This window comes from Branchiostoma lanceolatum, chromosome 15 (assembly GCF_035083965.1).
Source record: "Branchiostoma lanceolatum isolate klBraLanc5 chromosome 15, klBraLanc5.hap2, whole genome shotgun sequence".
NCBI classification, from domain to species: domain Eukaryota; kingdom Metazoa; phylum Chordata; class Leptocardii; order Amphioxiformes; family Branchiostomatidae; genus Branchiostoma; species Branchiostoma lanceolatum.
In genome coordinates this window covers 15422173-15444799 of record NC_089736.1, presented here as the reverse complement: position 1 = coordinate 15444799, position 22627 = coordinate 15422173, and the positions used below count along the sequence as shown (strand labels likewise).

Here is a 22627-nt window from a genome sequence, read left to right as displayed (position 1 = left end):
GTTTCCTCACTACCTGGGCAGATGGGTATTCCTGGGCTAGAGTCGATGTCTCTCATGTTACTCTTAAGTTTTAGGCTGCTTTTTTTACCTCGGTTGAGGTGTTTATCCCATGTAGTAGTAGTTGCAGGCCTAGCCGCCCTGTCTTAGTCGGCTAGGTCAGAAATTGGAAAACCCAAAAAAAGTATAAACAGGAAAACTCAAAAATAAAGAAAGGTTGCGTCCGCATTGCTGGGCCTGTTTTCCGGTTTGTGTGTGTGTGTGTGTGTGTGTGTGTGTGTGTGTGTGTGTGTGCGTGTGTGTGTGTGTGTGTCTTGTTTTGGATTTGTTGGGAGATAAACCGAGAGTGGTGGGTGGGACGAAGTGCAATACTGAGTCAATCAGTTTGATCTAGATCATGTGTGTCAGTGGATATGAGCGCCTTAAGGCTGCATAAACAAGATGAGAACCTAAGTACGATACTTGGAGTGATTCAGTATGATATATACTTCAAAAGAGTCTAATATCGCTGATATTACTGTCGGGTACTTACCTGGCTGAGATGCTACGCTGAAAAGTATCGATCGAGGCCAGGTAGAGTGGTGCGCACTATCGATAGGTGTACCCTTCGGGGTCAACTACTACCGTATGGTACCCTTCGGGGTCAACTAATTTTGAATGGTCCACCTTTAGCACAAAAAAGGCCTCCCCGTTTCGGGAGAAGATGCTATTCCAAGTGGCATGTGCGAGACTTGCCTTTTCCTTAAAAGCTAATTACGTAAGACGTAATTTTGGACGGGTCTCCTGACGCTAAATGTGAAACACTACAAGTGAAACCAACTCAATTCAGTTCTCATCAAACCTTAGTCTAACTATTGAAACATTGGGGCACCACCGAAGATCAAGTAGTTGTCTCAATCCTTCTCGATTTTCTGGTTTGTTAATGTTTCACTTTGTGTCATGCCTGTCCATTATCTGATATCATCTTCACATCTATTCCGTTACCTCTTCCTTCCTCACTGAACGGTTCCTTGTATGAGAGTTTTAGCTGGTCCCAATGTAATCCATATTCATAGATAATGTGTCATTATCAGTTGTCAGTTTTCCTAAACTCAATGCAATGATAGCAGTTTTGGTCTAGCCTCCTGTACGTCTGGACTGTTATTAGCCTGCGTTTACACAATCTCTCTCTGGGTGGGGGCGGTAATTGTCGGGCCGGCCGCTAGGAGCGCAATTTAGACAGGCAAGTCTGTTATCGTTACCTTCGCCGTACGTCTGGTCTAAAAAAATAACGTTGCGATTATTGTCGTTTGAGCGGTATCTGTTCTCGGCTTTCGGTCGGAAGGCCTAGGAGGGACAGTTAAAGGCAACCAAAGCAATATTAGGGCAAAGAAAGTGGATACAAGAAATTCATAAATCTTTATGGTAGTGACATCTACTAACATCGCTTAGCACATTTGCATAATAATTTAATACTTTTAGGATTTCAAAACCGCGCAAAGTTGTGGCGTATGACGATCCCCTTAGTTTCGCAAGCCTACAAAAACTCCGGCCACGATTTTCAGTGAGTTCTCACATCACAACAATGTCATTGTTTTGCATCATGGACGTTGCTATACATTGTAATAGTATTGTTTGAACTAATCATGTATAGAAATGACTAAATAAATTGATTTTTTAAATCCAACTTTATGGACCCTATAATATTGCATGAGTTTCCTTTAACCCTTCGGTCCCGTGCAGGGGGGGGGGTGAATTTCGTGAGTTAAACGTTGAGTTAGAATCTTTCCTCTACTGTGGTGTGTGAGAAAATGCACACGTAGATTCTCAAGCGTCTGCAATTACTTAGCTATATTCAGATTACATAAGGTGTAGATAGCTAAGAAAACAGTTTTTTTGTTAGGAAAGACCTATCGTGTCATTGATTACGCGGGATTTGTGGTATTTCGTTTTTATACGTGAACTGATGGTAGCAAAAGGTAGGATATTCTTTGTTTTGCATGATTGGTAAAGTTATTTTATGATTTAAAATGCTGATATGTATTTCTGCGTTAGATATGTCGTACGATGTGTGGCAGTCGCACGTTGGACCCCTCCCCTAAGGCACACGTCCCGTGGGAACCAGACTAGGACCGGGCCGCTAGCGAGTCCCTACGGTGGCCCGAGACAGTCAGACCGCCCGTTCTAAATAAACGCTCGGGGAGTTGTAGCCCGGGGAGTGGACCGCGCCCTTTACCTTTTTCTTGGTAAGGGCTGGTCAACTCTCGAGATAGAACTCCCCCGTTGCGCTAATTTGTATGTCTACATTACATTACATAAGGTGTAGATTGTACATTGAGGTCTATGAAGGCGAGAAACGCCAGTTATAGTCACGATCTAATAATATTAAGCCATGTCTACTATTTAGCCTGGATCTGGCTACTAAAAACAGGATAAACCATGTAATCGTTCGCATCTCTTATTACCTGGCTATATACATATATATTGGATGTGTTGTAGAGAGCTAAGAAAACTATCCTCTGCTCATGAAAACATCTATCGTGTCGTAATACTTGCACGGTCTCTCGCTTTTATGCGATTCGTTAGTGCGGATATCGTCCCGTGTCTTGACCTAAGGTTAGAATATTCTACTTATTTGCTTGACCAACACTTCTGTTGAGTAAAAATGCCGATTTTGTACATATGTACATCTGTGTTAGATCGGCTGAAGGCGTGGCTGTCGTACTGTAGTACAATTTGCTCTATGTGTGAGTGAACCGTCAGTAAATAGCTATACAACACTTATGAATGGAAGCAATCCGACAAATTAAGCCTTCGTTTTGCAGATATTTGGCTACAGAAGTGCAATTAACGAATACATATTTGATCTAAAGAAAAAGATGATATACAAAATATTTCCATGCTTCTGTCAGCTAAAATCGTAAACGATTACAAAGTGATTTTCTTTCAGATAGAGTCCAAAGGGATCATGAATCTGCTCCATGCACTTGTTTTTACTTGCCTCTGCGTTTCCATGGCAACTGCGCAGAGGTGCACTGATGACGTGTGTGAGTTCACCCTGGTGGTTCGTTATGGGCGAACCATGACGCACACCGACGGTAAAGGCGACGACCGCGAGGTAAGGCCGCCATTTTGAATTTTCAAACCTTAGTAAGGCCGCCATTTTGATTTTTGGTGACCAACCTTAGTAACGCCGCCATTTTGAATTTTGGTAACCTTAGGCAAGCATGTTAAGATTTTCTGGAGTCAGTCTACAAGGGCTGTGTTAACAGCGTGTTAGGTTTGTTGATCACTTTTGAGCAAACCCTAACAGGCTTGTTTTTTTTAAAGATCTCATGACAGTTTTCTATTACAGTATTTACATACTAAGGCCCTTCGCCCCAGTTGGAGTTTGAGCATAGGCTATCGATGATAGTCCTCAGCTGCACTCGTCTCTGGGCCTTCTTTTCGAGGTCATGCCAGCTGCTGCTTATGCTCCTCATCTCCTCCATGGCCATCTGTTCTTTGGCCGTCCTCTTTTCCGTTTACCTTGAGGGTCCGGGTCAGGGCCTGATGCGTGATGGCTGTGGGTGTGCCCTATCCAGGACCATTTCCTCTTGAGGGTCTGACTTCCAACATGGTTTTGACTGGCTCTTTTCATTAATTCCTTGTTACTAATTCTGTCTTTCCACAGGATTTTTAAGATCCTTCTTAAGCAAGTGTTTAAGAGAGTTTGTACCCTGTGTTGCGTCATTTTTGCGATCCTCCATGTTTTCGAACCATACAGTAATACTTGACAGTTGTTTTGAATGAGCGTAGTTTTGTAGCTATAAGTATCACCCTCGAAGCCCATACCTTCTTCATCATGATAAAAACTGCTCTTGCTTTCCCTATCCTGGCTGTCACATCCTATCTGTGCCCCCCTGGCGGTCTACCACGTTTCCTAAGTACACAAATGACTCAGCCTCCTTTACTTTCACACCCAAATAATTTCGTATGTACCAAAACTCCAGGTCAAGATTCTGACAAATGGAAGCCTGCAGGTCACAAACTCTATTCCTGGCGCAGACGTACCTATAAAGATAGTTCCCGTGGAAGAGACCATCACAGCTGATGGAGTGCAGCGAAACGTAATCCTCGTGAACGATCAGTTCCCCGGTCCCACGCTGGAGGTCATGGAAGGAGCACAGGTAAACAAATGATCTGCTACCCAATGTCACCCTCAGCAGGCCCAAATCGCTCGGAACTTTATCTCCCGCATCGGCCCTGCTATTCCAAGACGGTATTCTGGCGATCGAAGTCACCACCAAAACAGCTTTAACTTTCAGGCCATCAGAGGCTTTGCATAAGCCCATCTTCTGCAAAGCCGCAAAGGTCGCCAGTCAGGTTACGTCTTACATCGCTATTTTGGGTTCAGAACAAAATAACGGCTATTTCTGCAAAAAAAGGCTTGCTTATTAGTAATTCATGGGTAACTGTAACTAACGTTGCCAAAAGCCAGAATATCGGCTTGGAATATTAGGGCGATGCGGGAGTTAACGTACCGAGCGCGAGTCGGCCCTGCTGAGGGGGTGCCCAATATATTATATTGTTATCCCCATGAAAAAAGATTGTTTTGCGTGCGTTTGCGTGTGTGTTTGCGTGTGTATATGTTTGTGTCACCGGATGCTTAAAGTTAGCATAACTGAAGAACGTGTAGATGGATTGTAATGGTATTTGGTATGTGGGTAGGTGTTGGGAGGAGAAAGGTCAAGGTCGATTTTGGGCCCCCTGGTATGTGTCGCTGGAACTGCAATGGCGTATTTATAGTAATCTTCTAAGGAGAATAACTGAAGAAAGGAACAACAGATTTTCATGTTATTTGGTACTCAGGTAGGTTGGACAGAGATGTACAAACTGAAGTGCAAATTATGCAAATTTTGGACTGGATTTACATAAGTAATGAGGAATATCTACACCTCCATTCTAGGTATGTTGAAGGATCTCACACCTGTCACACCTGTCATATCTGTTTTTCTCATATCTAGGACGAGCATTCCCCAAGTCCCAACAGCTTGTATTTGCGTGTGTGTATAAGTGTGTCATCGGTTGCTTTTGGTCAGCATAACTGAAAAACGTGTAGATGGATTGGTAATGATCTGTGGTTTGTGGGTAGGTGTTGGGAGGAGAAAGGACAATGTCGATTTTGGGCCCTCTGGTATGTGTCACTGGAGGTGCAATGGTATATTTGTCAAAAACACATCATATATAAAAACAAATTTCATGGAGATTTGGGGACTTCAGACTCTTGTTTTTCTTGTTCTGGTAGTTTCTTTTAGTGGTTGTTGTTATTGTAAATGTGTATTTTATGTTTTGTCGCTCAGGACAAAATGCTATCCAAAAGCATAAAGAACCATTATGAACCATTGAGCTAACCCTTTCACCATCACTTCAAAAAAGACTGCCTTATATATATTTTGTACTTTTGATGTTATAGCCTCACTTCAGCACGTTCATTCTACGCCTACATTTCTAAATTTCTATATCTCTCCCGATTAGGTGGTCGTAACCGTTGTCAACAAACTGATCAGAGAAGCCACATCACTCCACTTCCACGGAATGTACATGCGCGGCGTGCCATATATGGACGGGGTGCCTTACGTCACACAGTGTCCCATCTTACCCATGCAGAGTTTCACCTACAGGTTCAAGGTGAGTTTCTGTAAAAAGAAGTATAATATGAAGAGGTCAGGGTGTGTATACCAATGTGGTTAGAACAGTCCGCTGTCAGACAAAGTTCGATCCGGGTTGTGCCCAGAGACATGTCCGAACTTGCGCTCCAACGTTGTGACCTTGGGAAAGGCAGTTAACACGACTTTCCTCACTACACTCAGGTGTAAATGAGTACCTAGCTCATCTAGGGCTAGGGACGTCCCTCGGATAGGACGTTAAATGGAGGTCCCGTGTTTGGGAAGAGCCACACCTCACGCACGTAAAAGAGCACACCACACCTTTCATAAAAGAGTGGGGGCATGCCCCGGTGTGCGATGGTACAAAGACTTCTGTCTAGAGCTGGTGATTCACTACTAATCACCCGGATGGGGAATTGGTGAACCTCCATCTTGTATTAACCATACGGTGATTTACATGTACACCTTTCACCCGGACGGGAGACCTGGCGCATCCCCGTTTTGTATCAGGCAGCGAAAGGGTATGTAACGCCGTATGGGTCGGTATAACCCCGACGTTGCGTAAGCACGTCGACTGATGATGATACCAATAGAATTATGGACTGTCATTTTCATGTGTGTTTAAGTGCGATTTTCTGATTTTATATTACAATAGGCGGAACCGGCTGGGACACACTGGTACCACAGTCATCTTGGCTCACAGAAGGAAGATGGTCTGTATGGGGCGTTCGTAGTACACAAAACCAGGTAGGTTTCATTATGTACATACAGCGTATACTGAATATTAGATCAAAAGGGCAGTAACAGTTGAAATTGAAATTAGGATTAGAATGAAATTTTGTATTCAAATTGAGATTAAGATTGAGATGAAAATATATAGTAAGATTAAAGTTGAAATTGAAATTAGAATCAAGATTAGGATTATAATTGAAATTAAGATTAAGATTGTGATTAAGATTAGAATTAAAATTAGAATTAAGATTAGAATTAGAATTGAAATCATGATAATGATTGAAGTTGAAGTTGTTATTGAAATTGAAATTGAAACTGAAACTACAACTAAAATTGAGATTGAAGTTAAAATTAAAATTAAAATTAAAATTAGAATTGAAATTAAAATCAAAATTAAAATCAAAATCAAAATCAAAATTAAAATTATCAATTGCTTTCTTTTATTCACTTCACTTGAAACTATAGCTGTGTTGGTTTTGTGTGCCTTACAGCATGCCCACGACTCCGTCTATACCGGTTTTTCTTCAAGATTGGTGGCATGAAAACTTCGACGCGTTGGCACAGCCTCCCAGACGATACCTTGTAAGTTTGCTTTTGAAATACTACTATTAATGACGTTGAGAATGATGTGCATAACAATGCCCTATTGCTAGTATATATATCTTAAGATCATAATTTTTTTCTCGAATGAGGGCCTGTGTGATTCTCGTCAGAAGGGAACTAAGGATGACAGGTTTTCGATCATTGTCCTGTTTTTGTTTATTTTTGCTCTATAGATGGAGATGTGCTAGATTGGATTTTCTTTATGATAGTCCTGATCTCTAGAGACTCGATTTTCCTATATCCTAGGACCTTTTGCAAGATCTTGGATTCAGCTTCGACGGTAACGCCCTGGCGATTACCAGCTTCAAGTCGGCCCTTATAAACGGTCGTGGTCGTTATAACAACAACTCCACGCCACTCACAACGTTTGAAATACCACCAGGAGAAACCTTACGATTCCGCATGATCCACGCAGGCGCACAGTTCTACTTCCGCGTATCCATCGACGAGCACAGCATGACGGTCGTGGCAAACGACGGATATGACGTCGAGCCGGTCCAGGTTCAGTCCATCCTCGTCTTTCCGGGAGAATCTTACGACTTTGAAATGGTCGGCGATCAGCCAAGTGGTAACTACTGGATCCGTGCCCAGACGCTGTGGGCGGGGAAAGGGCCCGATGTCGAGCCAGAGGACCGACTGCAAGAGGCCAAAGCCATCCTGGCATATGACAACGCCTCTACCGATGAAGACCCGATGACGACCATGCAAACCTGTACTGAAAACAACCCATGCCGAGTTCTGAACTGCCCTTTTCCGGCGTTCCCCCAAGGCAGCAACACGGAATGTGTCTACGTCTCAGACCTCAAAAGCACCGAGGAGTATTCAATGCCGGACGAGTCAGAAACTGAGGAGTACTTCTTAAATTTCGGATTCCAACCTGACTCCTCAGTAAACGGTCGAAGTTTTGCCACCCCGAAAAAGCCACTGATTTTCAACGCACCCTATGACGTTACCCCTTGCGAAGCCACCTGTGAGACAAACGGATGTACGTGTACCTACATGGCGGAGATTCCACACGGGAAGACCATCAGGGTTCTGTTGATCAACCTTGGCATAGGAAGTGGAGGGCATCACCTCATTCATCTCCATGGTTACGACTTCAGGGTTCTGGCCATGGGATTTCCAGACTACAATGAAACAACGGGTGAGTTTGCACTTCAGTTATATCAAGATTCATTAGTAGTCTTGAAAAGTAGAATGATTTGTTGGTCTAAGTCATGAAAAGCGAACGCGAACACTAATTTCGAACTCAAGTTAAATGAACACCAACAATAAACAGTGCAACATCTAGTGATATTATCCTACGGAATGACGAAACATATTAATAACCTCGTTTAGAGGAGAATTTATAATGAATACGGAATAAAGTCTTAAACGAATATCATATAATGAAAACGTTTTCGAAGGCTTTGATAGTAGATGGTTTCAATATTTCTCTTTGCTTATTGGTGTTCTTGATTTCCTACGATCTGTAGGACGTTGGATCTCTCAGAACGCCGACATTGACTGTGGGAACGACAGAATAAGGTGCTACATGGCTTCCTGGAACGGCACAAGGCCGAACTTGAACTTCAACATGCCTCCAATTAGAGACACTGTCGTCATTCCTGCCCGTGGTTACACCGTTATAGAGTTCAGGTTTGTGGTCACTGTTTATCTATTACTGTCCCTAAGAAGATGACATTTTTTGGCGACGAATCAGAGGCGTCATATGCATTTTTAGATTACCTGCCTATAGTATAAGAGGAGGGTTTTCTACTTTAATAACATCAAAATTTATACCGTGATCATGACTGCAGAAAATTGTATCCTTAACCATTAACAGAAGCTGACAATGATGTATTGCAGTCTTCACTTTCTGGGTAGCAGAAGTTAACTGGTCCAATCTTCTTTGGCTCTAAAATGATTCAGATCTCACAAAAATATATAAAACAGATGCTTGATGATATCGAATGCCATAGGAGTAACAACCCAGGCTACTGGTCCTTCCACTGCCATCAAACAACTCATCGGACTGCAGGGATGTCCATGATCATCGCGGAGGCCCTGGACAAGCTGCCCGCCCTGCCGTACGGCTTCCCGACCTGCGGAGACTTTACCGGGACCGAGAAACCACCAAGCGGAGGAAGTGGTGAAATAACCGGTACAGCAAAGGAACAGTCCGTTGTAAGTAGTTAGTGATGATTCCTTCACCAAAAAAAAAACAATTACTCAAGCAACTGAATATGATTTTGGAAACGGTCAGACGTTAATTTCAAGTAGCATCCACTACTGTTCGTCAGTGACTGTGAGCAAGATTGTCGAACAGCAGGTTTTTAACCACGAGCTATGAATTGATATGCAAATAAAGAGAATACAATTTTACATAGTCCCATGGAAAAACAAATTAGACAAGTCAAGACACGGTGAAGTAAAAGGGAAAATAGCTCATATATTTTAATATAGGGGCTAAACCTGGTCTGCGGCCAAGGCTGGGTCCCATGTGCTGGACAATTCGACCCTAAGCCCCTTTCCTGGTTCTTTCAGTTAAGCATGTTGTGAAATGTCTAACAATACATTTTTTGTCACAAATCATAAAACCAATAAAAATTTAGCTCCATTTTCGTGATTGTCTTTGACTTGATGTGTTTTTCTTCTTTTGTCAGGATTTGGACAACACTGAACTGATCATCATCGTCGTCGAAACGGCAGCCCTGTCTGCCACAATCGCCCTGGCGGCAGTTGGCATCTACAATTCCTGTGCAAAAAGAGAATGTTGGAAACACCGGCCTCTCCGCAAGGCACAGTTCCTAGCGAAGATGGTACACCTCCTTTGCGGGAAGACGCTGTTGAAGACAACGCTTGAGCAAATTTGTGCCTTGTTTTACAGAGGGGGGGGGGGGCACAGAATATCTAAACGTATATTCGAAATCACACCTCATTTTCACGGTATCTGCATCATTCAAAAAAATCTACTTGATGTTGTTATTGTTGGTTTCTGTAATATGACTGTTCACAGTTATAGTACAGATTGTGTTGTAGTATTTACAGTAATATGGCACTGTTTTAATGTTTTATTCAAGAGTCACTTACCCTTTTGTTTCGACTTGACTCATTAAGCTACCGTTCAAGTAAAATACTAAGGTTAAGGTAAATATCAATGTATATTAACGATATCATTCACTCTAGACTAGCTACTATCATAAGATTGACATGGTGCTGAATCATTTTGCTGAATATCTAAATGGTAATAAATAATAACGTTACTTCGAACTAACAATGTGATGCAAACATAAAACGGCAAACAGCTGTTGTAGTGATTGTTATGATACTTAGAAGACTAGTATAATTGTATGTTTACTAGTCCATTTTATCGCCTATGAATACTAGACAACATTACAAAAGACACTGTGTTGTTTCACCGTGTCTTGTGGAAATATTAGTTTTATGCTACATAATATCATATAAAATACATTAGCAGGCAAAGAATAGTAGCATTAGAGATTACAAGCTTAATTCACATTGCCAAAAACTATGGTTTCTCGGGGGAGCGGGGCGTCCGCAAGTTGACTAGTTAGTCACTTGGTTACTGTTGTGTCCTTCATCTTCGTCAGCTGAAAAAGCCATTCTCAACTGTTATGTTAGAGAAACTGTGCATGTACGTATACACGGAGATGAAAAACATATTAGTACAGTGTTATGAGTCGGCCTGAACGCTCTGTTTGATCATGAAATATATAGAAAAGATGTATACCGGCTAGATGTCAATCAAAATTAGAAGCTCGGGTGTGATTTGCTAGTCTGGTAATGATATTATATATTAAGGTCTTTGAAAGCGAGGCACGCCAGTTATAGTCACGACCTAATTGCATTAAAGTAATATATGCGTACTATTTAGCCTGAGTTTGGCAACTTAAAGACAAAAAAGAATTCACATAAGTAATCTCAAAGCAAGTTGGAAATCACAAACAATTAATTTTTTGTGTTTTGTCGCCCTAGCGACAAAACACCATGTGGTGGCTCTTACATTCAATGCTTCAATGTTACTTGGTCAAACACTGTGTCACACACAATAAGACCTTATACGGCAAGACCCTCTAAATTTCTTGTTAAGGCTTTGCCTTATATGGCAAAGGAGCAAGAAAAAACAGACTGTCTTGAATTGCATGACACAACTGTGACCGCATGCAAACGCTGCAACTGATCAATGGAAAAAGCTAAGTACATTAATTAAATCTACATATTATACTTTTATAGGTAGATTTATAATATGTTTTATAATGTAATTAAATCTCTGACTATTATTTCTATTCAACGATATGAAGGGATTTTAAACTTATTTATTCCTTTTATTCGCTATTTGAATTGGTTCTTTGCGTTTGGTGACCACTTCAGAGGGCGACAGAACACTCCCGAACAGTTTGGTCCAACATTTTGGAACGAACGTTGTAAGGTACTAGGTAGGACATACATGTAGATATCTCATCTTACATGCCTTATAGTTGCGTATAGGTAACATTAGTCCATCTGTATGTGTATTCAGGTAAATGTAGGTACAATTGGCCGGTACCATTGCTCTGGATTCCAGGGTATAATTAGCGAAACGGAGTAAACTTGCGTCCTAAAATAATTAAGCCTGTTGTTTCCAAAGTCTCAGTCGCTAACCAGGGGAATGACCTCTCGTGTTGTTGAAACGTAATTTGGGGGCTTATTTCATTTTGAATTCTGCACAAAACGATAGCCTCGTGTCTGCGTTTTGTAAACAAATTAGTGGGGGAGGGGGGGCGTATTGTTGTTTCTTTATGCACGTTCTCCCAGATCCCTTCTGAATCATTTCTTTGCTCCTTTAGTTTAGTAAAGTAGATCCATTCAGACAGATGGGAACTTCTTTTCACTACTAGTATGTGTACAGTAATTTATCAAACCATTACTGAACTGTTGAAACCATTTATTTATATTTAAGGAATTGTCAGTGATACTACTATGCTGGTAATATATATAGAATACAACACAGGGTATTCCGTATCACCCGAGGTCCCAGCCCGACCGCGGGTCGGATCGCCCGACGGCCGTAATAAATATTTCCCGGTTTTCTAAAACTTAGTATTTATGATGTGGGATATCATATTTTAAACAGTTTCTAGATAATGGTAACATCATTTTACCATTATTGACATTTTTTCTATTTCTTATAATGCTTTTACCATCATTTGTAACGTCTTAAAGTTTATAAACAGGTCAGGGGGCTGAGAAGAAAGCAATTCACACATCCTTGCGAAGGATAGGGAATGATGCTCTCCGCAAAGGACCCACAGTGTCCTGCAGTGAAATCTAATTAAGATGTACAAAAGCAAACAGAAGGGCCAGATTAGCACCTACTCTTATGGAGGTAATCACCATTTTACCATTATCTACCATCTTCCAACATATTTTTTTAATATTTCTAAAAGTCATCATAAACATGCAAATGTAGAGAGATTGTTCGAAAAAAGAGACTTCGTGCCGTAACTTTCAAAATGTTCCCAAAATATCTAATTGAAGTCAACCAGATTCAAATTTCAGATTCAAATTTCATATTCGACCTTTGAGAATAAATTTTGAACTATTATCACACAGATAATCCTCTTAATTGCATAGTAGATTAGTCAATGTATACCATAGCTTGCCCACTAAAGGTAACATCACTTGCGTACACATCACTAGTAAGACCAAACCTAGAATACGCCGCAACAGTATTGGATCCATATACGAAGAAAGACAAGGATAAACTGGAGAGGGTATAGAACCTTGAAGCAGCCAGATTCTGCACGAACAACTACGTCAGGGGTGCTAGCTAGTGTCACCAAAATGAGAACAGATCTGCAGTGGATGTCACTCAAAGAGAAAATGTCCAGACTATGCATGATGTACAAAATGACTAATAAACTGGTGGACGTACCGACTAATAAGTACCTAATACCAGCTCAGAAAGGGACAAGAAATAACCATGCCTTTTAAGGCCCCCTCTCATTGAGCTGCGGTACTGTGGCGGTAGCGTGCGGTAAGGCCCCCTCTCATTGAGCTGCGGTACTGTGGCGGTAGCGTGCGGTAAGGCCCCCTCTCATTGAGCTGCGGTACTGTGGCGGTAGCGTGCGGTAGCGTGGAAACGGCTACCGCCGCAGTGCCGTACACAGACCTCGGCGTACCGTCCTAGTGACGTCCAAGTGCCGTACCAGTGCCGGTCCGCCGGGAGCCCACCGCGCGCGCTATTGTGTAAAAGTGATACATCATTTTTGAGGTTATACGTATATTCTATAACATGTTACCTTTTTTGCACCAAGTGTCTTAAGTGAAAAGCCATTTATCCCTTGAAATCAATTTTTGACGCACTTTTATGATTGTACATTATATTTTGATTCATCGATAGCACTACGATGTCTGATTAATTGAAATCACTACCACGAATCGACAGTCGGTCCATCTCCCTAGCTATTGATCTGTTTAAGAGTTTGCAATTGGTTAAACCCATTTTACTGCTTTGTTGTGAGGTTGAGGATTGTAGCTGTAGATGTTCTGATCTTTTCATTGGGATATTGCTTAATCATACTGAAAATTACATCCCTGCATTGTACATTTATTCCAGTACGGAAGTTGATAGACTGCAAGCTAGTCGCTTTGTGAAGAAATCAGACTCCTCGTCTACCTGTACTTGCCCTGCTCTTGTGCCTTTCAAGAAATACAGTGATAAACTGAACTTGATATACCAGTCAGACACTGTATCCCCAATTTTACTCAATGTTTCGCCGTAACTTCGGGGGTGAATTAGGAGAATTCCAATTGATCGTTGACAGTAAGATTGACTAATTCACCTACTGACAGGTATATTAATGAATGCTTGGATTACAAATAAAACACACTTCAATCGAAGAAGACTATGACTAGGCTACTTACGTTCAGGACATTATCATACTATGTAGACATGTTTGACGTAGCCCCCAGTCAATGCTAACCATTTGGGAAATACATTTCAAGAACGTCTGAAAGACACTATTCTCCCTGGTTTGAGGGAACCACTGAGGAATATTAGTAAACTCCACAAATGCATAAAATCAAAAATCACTCTGGTAAGGAAGGATATATTACATAAATTCATAATTAACCGTTTGTAAAAAGCATCGCATATTGTCTAGAAATTAAAAAGGATCGACACCACAACTCACCAGGCACTGTGTCCTACATGTATGAAAATATTGAAGATAAATTTCATTTTGTTATGGCATATCCTACTTATGGTAAAGAGAGAGATGCGTTGCTACAAACTATTACTACTAAACCAACTTCACCCTATAAGGTACATATAACAATATTTCCCATGTATTGTTGTCACGTCCAACTCCTCAGTACCGCCTACATAGGTCAATTCAATTTTAATTCATTCTAAAAGTGAGGGAAAAAATCATCCATACATGGCTATATTGTAATTCATACACTGTTATCGATACTATTTTGTACTTATAATTGTAGGATTAGGTTAACCTTGTATTATTGTTGATTTACTGCCATACATTGTACTATGTGTGATTGTCGAGCTTGCTCATCTGGGCTTCAAACGCAAATGCGCCGCACGTCAGTGAGAGTGCAAATGAAAATTGTTTAAAACAACGAGACGGTGCCGTAACGATCTGCCGTGGCAGTGCCGCCGCAGTGCCGCAGCTCAGTGAGAGGCGGCCTGTAGCGTGGAAATGGCTACCGCCGCAGTGCCGTGCACAGACCTCGGCGTACCGTCCTAGTGACGTCCCAGTGCCGTACCAGTGCCGGTCCACACCGCCAGCGTGCCGGTTGAAATGGCGATTTTTTTCAAATAGACTGAATAACAATAATGATGATATGATAATAGCCTTTTTGCGTATTTCTGCCTAGATGTATTAAATGCACAAATGTGGTCTATTAGGAGCAAAATGTAAAACTTGAATTGATAAAATGCTACATACTTACATTGAAAAGTAAAAAAAACAAAAAAAAAACTTCAGACTATTGTTAAACTAAATGTTGATCACCTAAGACTCTATTCTCTCTTTTTGAAACACTTGAAAACATAACCGCATACTTTGCCCATTATATGTTCGTCATGTATATGACGTCATGTATGTAAACGTGTCATGCTTTGACATATTTGCCGGCGATTGGAGCTTTTATTTTGTTACCCTGTGTTACAAAGGATACATGAAAAAACGGAATGATGCTGATTTCACATATCCTATTTTTGCTCTATATGTGTCGATTGATGTAGTCGTACATAATAACAGCTGGTCTACATCTGAGATATAATTCAATACACATGTGATACTGACATAAAGTTAATCTAGAAGCTAAGGCGGTACAAAAGATCAACAAGATAAGGCAATCATTCTCCAAATACATGTATATTTCTGATCAATCAGAATTACTTCATTATTATATTGTACAAGTTGAATATCGAGTATTCGAATAATGGGCTTTCTATGCTAAGACATAGGTTGATATAATTACACACGGTATAACAATTTGTTATGCTTCTTGGGAACAGGTTCTAACATTAAATGCGCGTGCAGTGTGTATATTCCGGGTCAGTCACAGGATATATAGATGAAAATCATGGCTACAGCCCACAAAAATTACACTCTCTGAGAGTTCATGAGGGGATGGTCTATGTCAGATATCGTGCAAAATGTATGTAGCACTCTTATCTATGATAAACAGGGAAGCATATCATTTCTAAATAAAATCTTAAAATAACATAGCTTTTGTTGTTTTGTTTTATGTGTTGATGAAATTATGCTTTTTTTTTCAAGCTGGGCAAAACAGTTTTACGCTTTGCTGGTCTCCTAGCTGGACAATATTACACCAAACATCATGCAGAAAAGGTATAATAAAAATGTAAACTTGAACAGAATGTAAAGATGACATCGTAGCAGACTGCTCACAGAACCTTTACATATGGTAAAACCCATGGGATTAATGTATAATGATAAACATATGCCAAACTTTATATCAACTTACAACATGTGAATCAGACCCACCACAAGCTCACTAAAATATCAAGTAAAATGGGGGTAAGGACGCTACATATGCGGACACGGACGCAATAGGGGAACGGACGCTTCCGTTTCAGCAATCGGATAGGAATTTTTTACGATATTAGAAAAGGGTCAATTTTGGGTACGGACGCTACATTTTCAGCAATTGGATAGGAGATCTAAATATATCAAATTGGGGTACGGAGGCTACATACATCTGTATGGACGCCACAGATACGGGCGCTACAGGGACGAAGGACGCTACATTTTTAGGAATTGGATACCAATTTCAAAAGTTTTGAAAAAAAAAACTCAAATGGGGGTACGGACCCAACATTCTTAGCAGGTTTATAGCAATTCTAACAGTATTGAAAATGATTCAACTTAAGCCACGGGCGCTTCTAATAGGGGTACGGACGCTACAGATGGGGGCAAGGACGCTTGTGATGTAGCCTGAGTACCAGCCTCCGTATTGAACGCTGGCTAAAAAAAAATGGTTAGCAAGCGAAATTTTTTGAGCAAGCGGTCACTACGGAGACTGGTAATCAGGCTATTTCTAATGGGGGTACGAACGCAACATTTGGGGGCACTGACGGGGGTACGAACGCCACAGATGGGGGCACGGATGCTTCTGATGGGGGTTCGGACGCTACAGATGGGTGCACGGATGCTTCTGACGGGGGTACGGACGCAACAGATGGGGGTACGGACGCTCCTGATGGGGGTACGGACGCTACAGATGGGGGTACGGACGATCCTGATGGGGGTACGGACGACACAGATGGGGGCACGGATGCTTCTGACGGGGGTACGGACGCCACAGATGTGGGTACGGACGCTTCTGACGGGGGTACGGACGCTCCTGATGGGGGTACGGACGCTACAGATGGGGGTACGGACGCTTCTGACCGGGGGTACGGACGCTACCGATGGGGACACGGCCACTACAGGGGGTAGGGACGCTATATTTGCACAATTGCATAGCAATTATAACAGTTTAAAAATAATTATAAATATAAAAATAATAAACTTATATTTTTAAAAATAATAAACTTTGGGGGTACGGACGCAACAGATGGGGGAACGGTAGCTACAGGGGGACGGATGCTATATTGTCAGGAATTGAATTACAAATTCAACAGAATTGAAAAAAATTGAAATGAGGGTACGGACGTTTCATTTTCAGCAATTGGATAGCAAAGCAGTTTAACAGAATTGAGAAAAATTCAAATTCGGGTACGGACGATACGGACCGGATGGGGGAACATAGAGGAGGTTTAAGCCTTGGTGATTCCAAGAAAAGTAAGCAATGCGGAAGAAGGGTCCAAGTAGCCAATATCTGCGACAACAATATAATCATTTGATATAATCAGTCCGATAATAAAGAGAATGAAAATAGCTATATTTGAAGGAAGAAAAGTAATGCTAAACACTGAGTTATTTAGTAATCAGAGTGAGGTATTCATTGTGTTACTGCGATGTACTATTGTGAAATATGTTCATCAATCGTGTACGAGGTATTGTTATGTCTGTTCATTTACCATAATAAACGTGAAAATACTAACACGCCTTCTTTACCCTACCATGTATAGATACGTATTGATTAAGGTTTTTGGAACAAAACTGGTCGCAGCACGTATCTTTAGTGCAATCAATCTGTGTCTTGCTGTATCAATCTAATGACGAAATTGAATGACTGTCGATTAAGAGTAACAGAATGGTATAAACAAATATATTCTCTTTTTAACACAACAAGTTATGTCTCGAACATGTTTCGATGTCTATCATATACCTTTCTCATAGCATTTGTCTGGAGTGCTAATATCATGATATCAAAACGTAAGCAGGTGAGAGATATTACTATTTGTTTAAAACAAAACTCCAATATGTTCTACCAGCCTGATGAACTTAATGTCGAAATATATTCTGTTTTCTCTTACAGCGATCATAGAGATTTTGAATGTATCAGGATTCAGTTTGATTATAAGAACGAGAGACGGTGACCAATACTGTGATCACTTTGAACTGTTTGGTTTTATGTTTCAACGTTAGATATGACTTGGAAATCCTGAGATAAAGGAGAGGATTGAATATTAAAACCTTTGGAAATATCAAAAGAGAAGTGGGTTCAAGAACAATTTTGCTGGTGACTACTAAAATCAAAGCATTCAGTCACTGAAAGCCACATTATGTGTTCTCATTTCTTAACATTAAACAAAACACATTGATATTTAAGAAAACATTGTCTTCAATTCAGAATCAGATAACATAGCTGATATTCGTATTGTTGCTTGTACTTAAATGTCAAAGTGTTATAACTTGTTTCAGAACTACTGTGTACGCGCTTTAATCGTCCGAATCTAAAGAATCATTCTTGCTTACTTGTTTTCAATTATTTTATTTTCATCAACTTTACACTAGACATATTAATCTGTGTGGGCAAAGTCTACTCGTGAGCTAGGTGTGCTCCATTATTCTGGTCCCCTAGTCTGCTGCTCTACAGACGATGAGCACCCAGGGAGAAGAGCCGCGTCAGGGGGCTCGCGGTAGAGATACCGGAGACATACATAACCCGGTATCATTTTCAGGACAAGATGGAGATAATGGTAAGTTTCAATCCAAATCACGACCTAATATTTCATTATATCAACTGCAAAGTATATGTTATATAGTGTAGGTGCTATTGGATGCACTAATGAATGGTTGGCTTTCACCTTAGCAGGGAAAAGGGTCTTTTAACATGTACGTCGTTATTAAAAGATTGGTTTTTTGTGTGTAGGTATGTGAGACATTAGAGGAATCGCATCTACCGACGAGACCAACGATGTTCCTGAAGGTCACGCCCACCACCGTTCTAAAAAAGAAGGCAACAAAACCGTCCGACAGATTGGTACTCCAATTAAAAATGGTGGACATGAAACCGACAGGGAAGCAAGGGGCACATTTCCCGTGACTGTTAGCCGTAACATCAGTGGGTCGGTTGAGAACACGCTGTACAAGACTGGTTCACCCCAACAAGCTGCTCACAGAGGTACTTTTGTCGTTATGTAATGAACTTGCTAATGGTATGTTTTTGAAGCCATGATATTGTTTTGCTTAAAAAAAGGGCACTGAAACGGTTTGAGTAAGAGTAGAATTATAGATGTTTACAGCAAAATACGGGTTCTCATATAAACTATGATTATAAGCATTAATTATCAACCAAAAAACTTGTCAAAATATGCTTCATAAATTTTTTTTAAACATTACATGTATATTGATTACAAAAAAAAAATGCACCAGAAATATATCTAAGAGCAAAGTTTGGACCCCATATAGCCAGATTCGTTGCAAACAATTATTGGTCAGATTTTTAGCCAATAAAGACGGCATAAAAAAGGTTGTGTGCTATATTTTTCGTATAATGCCAAGTTTAAGAATCTCTATCTCACTTTAAGAATTAGTGTATCATAAATTTCAACGACAAAGTGTCGTTTGCGAGAACCGCTTGAATATCATTCTTGGATTGGGAATTTTTCAGTGGAGTTTACATTGATATTTGCATTGGGGCATTCATAATCAACACACGCCCAGAATATTTTTTTTTTCATTTTCTTTGTCTGGAACTTTATGTCATATGCAGAAGATGAGACCAGGTAATTAGAAAAAAGAAACTTAACCCCGTTCTTTCAAGCCGGATGGAAATTGGACAGTTTTCCATATTAAGATAAGTTTTTCAGAGACCTTATACACAAAATTGCAAACACCAGAAACCTTAATGAAATATTGATAGCCTTTGTAGAATACATGTTTTATCTTGACTAGTTAATAAAACAAAAAATACTGTAATTTACATAATATTTTTAACGATCCTCAACAAAATAACAGATATTGTATATGTCTCACTGGTCTTACAGGGTCTTCATCGGTGTCTGCCATAAAGAACAAAGAAAGTACTGAAATATTGCTTTATCTGGTTTACCTTACCGAAGAAAGAATGTCTCCGGATGTACGATGATGACGATAATACATACGTTTGAGTTCTTTTCGTTGACAGATATGTTATGTTATGTCTACATTTCATCATTGATTCTTCAAATAACTAGCCATTAACATAATCATGCATAGTGATGTGCACCTACATCTAACTTAACCAATATCGAGTACAAAATGTATGCAAGAACTGCTGTAACATCAAAGCTACAAATCAAGAGGAAAAAAAAATCCAGAGACATACCTACAGTATGAAAAAAAAAATGCAATGGATCCAGATATTCTTGATACCATTGCACTTGGAAAACGCATTCTCCATGTTCTCTCTGTGGCATCAAATTGGTCAGAGCGCTAAGCGAGTGCCGAGAGAGTGCCAATATCGCCCTGGGACAGCGCCTTGCGCGCCGTCACGTCTAAGAGCGTCGACAATGGCGATACAGAGTGCAGAGAGAGCCAGGAGAGCACTGGAGCCAGGAGAGCAAGCGAGGTGAGCGCCGTAAGAGCGCGCAGTGAGCGCCGTGAGAGCGCCAAACAGTCTAAACGTATTGCTTTATGATTTGAACATTTTTCTAGTCATACAACGTTTTCAGTCGACCAGCTCAGTACGAGCCTCCAAAGAAAGGGTGATCACTTCAAGGCGGGTAGCAAGAATCGCAAAAAAGACGTCCTAAACCCCGTCTCTTGCCAAAACAGTACAGGTGTCGCCCATTCTCCTGGAAAGAAGAATGAAAGCGGTCATCCTAATCATCGTAAGAAGAGTGCACTTCCAAATGCTACCGAGACCCCTTCCACCGCTTTTGTAATTGAAGGTGCACGTGCTGCTCCTGCCCCTGTTGGCTCTGTCAGTGGAAGCGCTGCCCATCCTCCTCCTGATGCTGAAAGGTCACCTTTAGCTGCTGGCAATTATCCTGGCATTGGTCTTAATAACGCTGCAATGGTATCCGGTGACTCAAATGAGAGTAGCTGATGCCAGGAGGAGAAAGAAAGCAATATAAAGAAGACAATCACCGCCTTCACTGAGGGAAAAGAGCAGAGCTTGATAGAGTGGTTGGGGTAGGATCACTGCCTTTATAACCAGCGACTGAAATAATATAAGAACGTCCATAGAAACCAGAGAAAGGAGGCCATGTAGCAGGAGAAGACCTCATCATCATTCCAGGGTGTCATCACTCCTTTGGAGGAACCCCTCCCTTATCAGACAATGTTAGAGAAGACCTCTAACATTGTAAAAATAACTCCTGATCACCTAAAATCCTGATACAGAAGTATGCGCACTAAATCGTCTAGGCAGTTAGCAGAGAAATCAGGGCAGGAAAAGCTCACTGACAGAGACATCTGGGTCAAAACAAACCTTTACAAATCCATACCAAAATGGTGAAGAAGCAAACAGTAGAAAGTGGGGATATTTCTATTTTGCTAGCACCTATATCTTGTTAGAACTAAACATTTTACAAGTGGAACATCTACTTTGTAATAGTTCTTCTATTATTTTTGCAATGAATTTTATACTAAAGTTTAGCTTGTGCAACAAAATCTCACTATCCCCTTCTAAGCCAGGGGATTCACTGGCCATAATACACATCACAGCAAAAATTGCAATGAAACACGGTATTCTTTGTATTTGCAAAAAAAAAGAAGATGATCAAAAGAGCCTTTTGTTGTTTGTCCTGGGCCAGCTGTTTGTCACTGACCTAATGAACCAGTCGTAAGGTCCCCATGCCACTAGGACGGCGCTCTCGCAGCGCTCTCACGACGACAGAGCGCCGTGAGAGTGGCGAGACCCCCATGCGCGCCATCACCTCGGAGATGGTCTTGAACATGTTCAAAACAGTCGCCGTGAGAGCGCCTAAGGATTGCAATAAAAAAAACGGGCGCCGAGAGAGCGCCAAGAGAGCGCGCAGTGAGCGCTAAAGGATCGCAGCGTGCTTTCTACGAGGATTGAATGGTCTCAACTGTGGTTCAAACAAATTTCATTCTTAAAGTGGTGTATTTTGAATTTCTGGGAATTTTGTGGTCAACTCGTACTTTTGCTCATGCCATGGGTAATACAAATGGACAAAATTAAGATAAAATTCCCTCCAAGTTTTATTGTCAGTAGGTCAAAAAGTATTTAAAAAATTCTGTGATTTACTTTCCTATTATAACGGAGCATTATAAAATATATTTGTTGCAAACAGAAAACACAGAAAAAACATATTTGAACATAAGTTGATCATATGTATAACTAAAGAAACACGCTGAACGACTGTTCAGTGACCAAAATTGAATTTGCTTCCCCTTGTTTTCATAATTTGAATATGATGCAAGAAGTAAATGTATGAGTTCAAAGACAACATAGCACACAAGACGTTAAAACTTTCGTAGAGTGATCTGTGAAATCTTTGGTCGCTCATAACAAATTGCTGACATTTGAGATTTTGGTCGCGCATAGAGCGCAAAAGGGCCACCGTAGAGATTCCACTTGAGCACGTTTTCCATGAGTTAGGCGATCTCGCAGCGCTCTGGCCAATTTTAGGTTGCCGGGAGATAGCATCATGAAGGCACAGAAGAAACCAATCGACCGCCTTCAAGCTGAGGTTGGTGACCAGGAGAGTTTGGATTGATAAAATGGGTACGAGCAACCGTGGTCGGTCTACAACACATGTTCGGAGGCGAAACAAGAGACAGATGACCGACATGTTC

General features: G+C 40.9%; 1 protein-coding gene across 1 annotated transcript; it reads left to right on the top strand.

The window, feature by feature from the left end:
* The first annotated feature begins 3058 nt into the window (after nt 1-3058).
* LOC136420302 (uncharacterized) lies at nt 3059-16930 on the top strand. Its single transcript, XM_066407150.1, has 10 exons — nt 3059-3094; nt 3969-4145; nt 5494-5646; nt 6280-6371; nt 6848-6938; nt 7206-8103; nt 8435-8597; nt 8921-9125; nt 9605-9760; nt 16523-16930. The coding sequence occupies exons 1-10, from the start codon at nt 3059-3061 to the stop codon at nt 16928-16930; spliced, it is 2379 nt and encodes a 792-aa protein (XP_066263247.1).
* The last annotated feature ends 5697 nt before the right edge of the window (nt 16931-22627 follow it).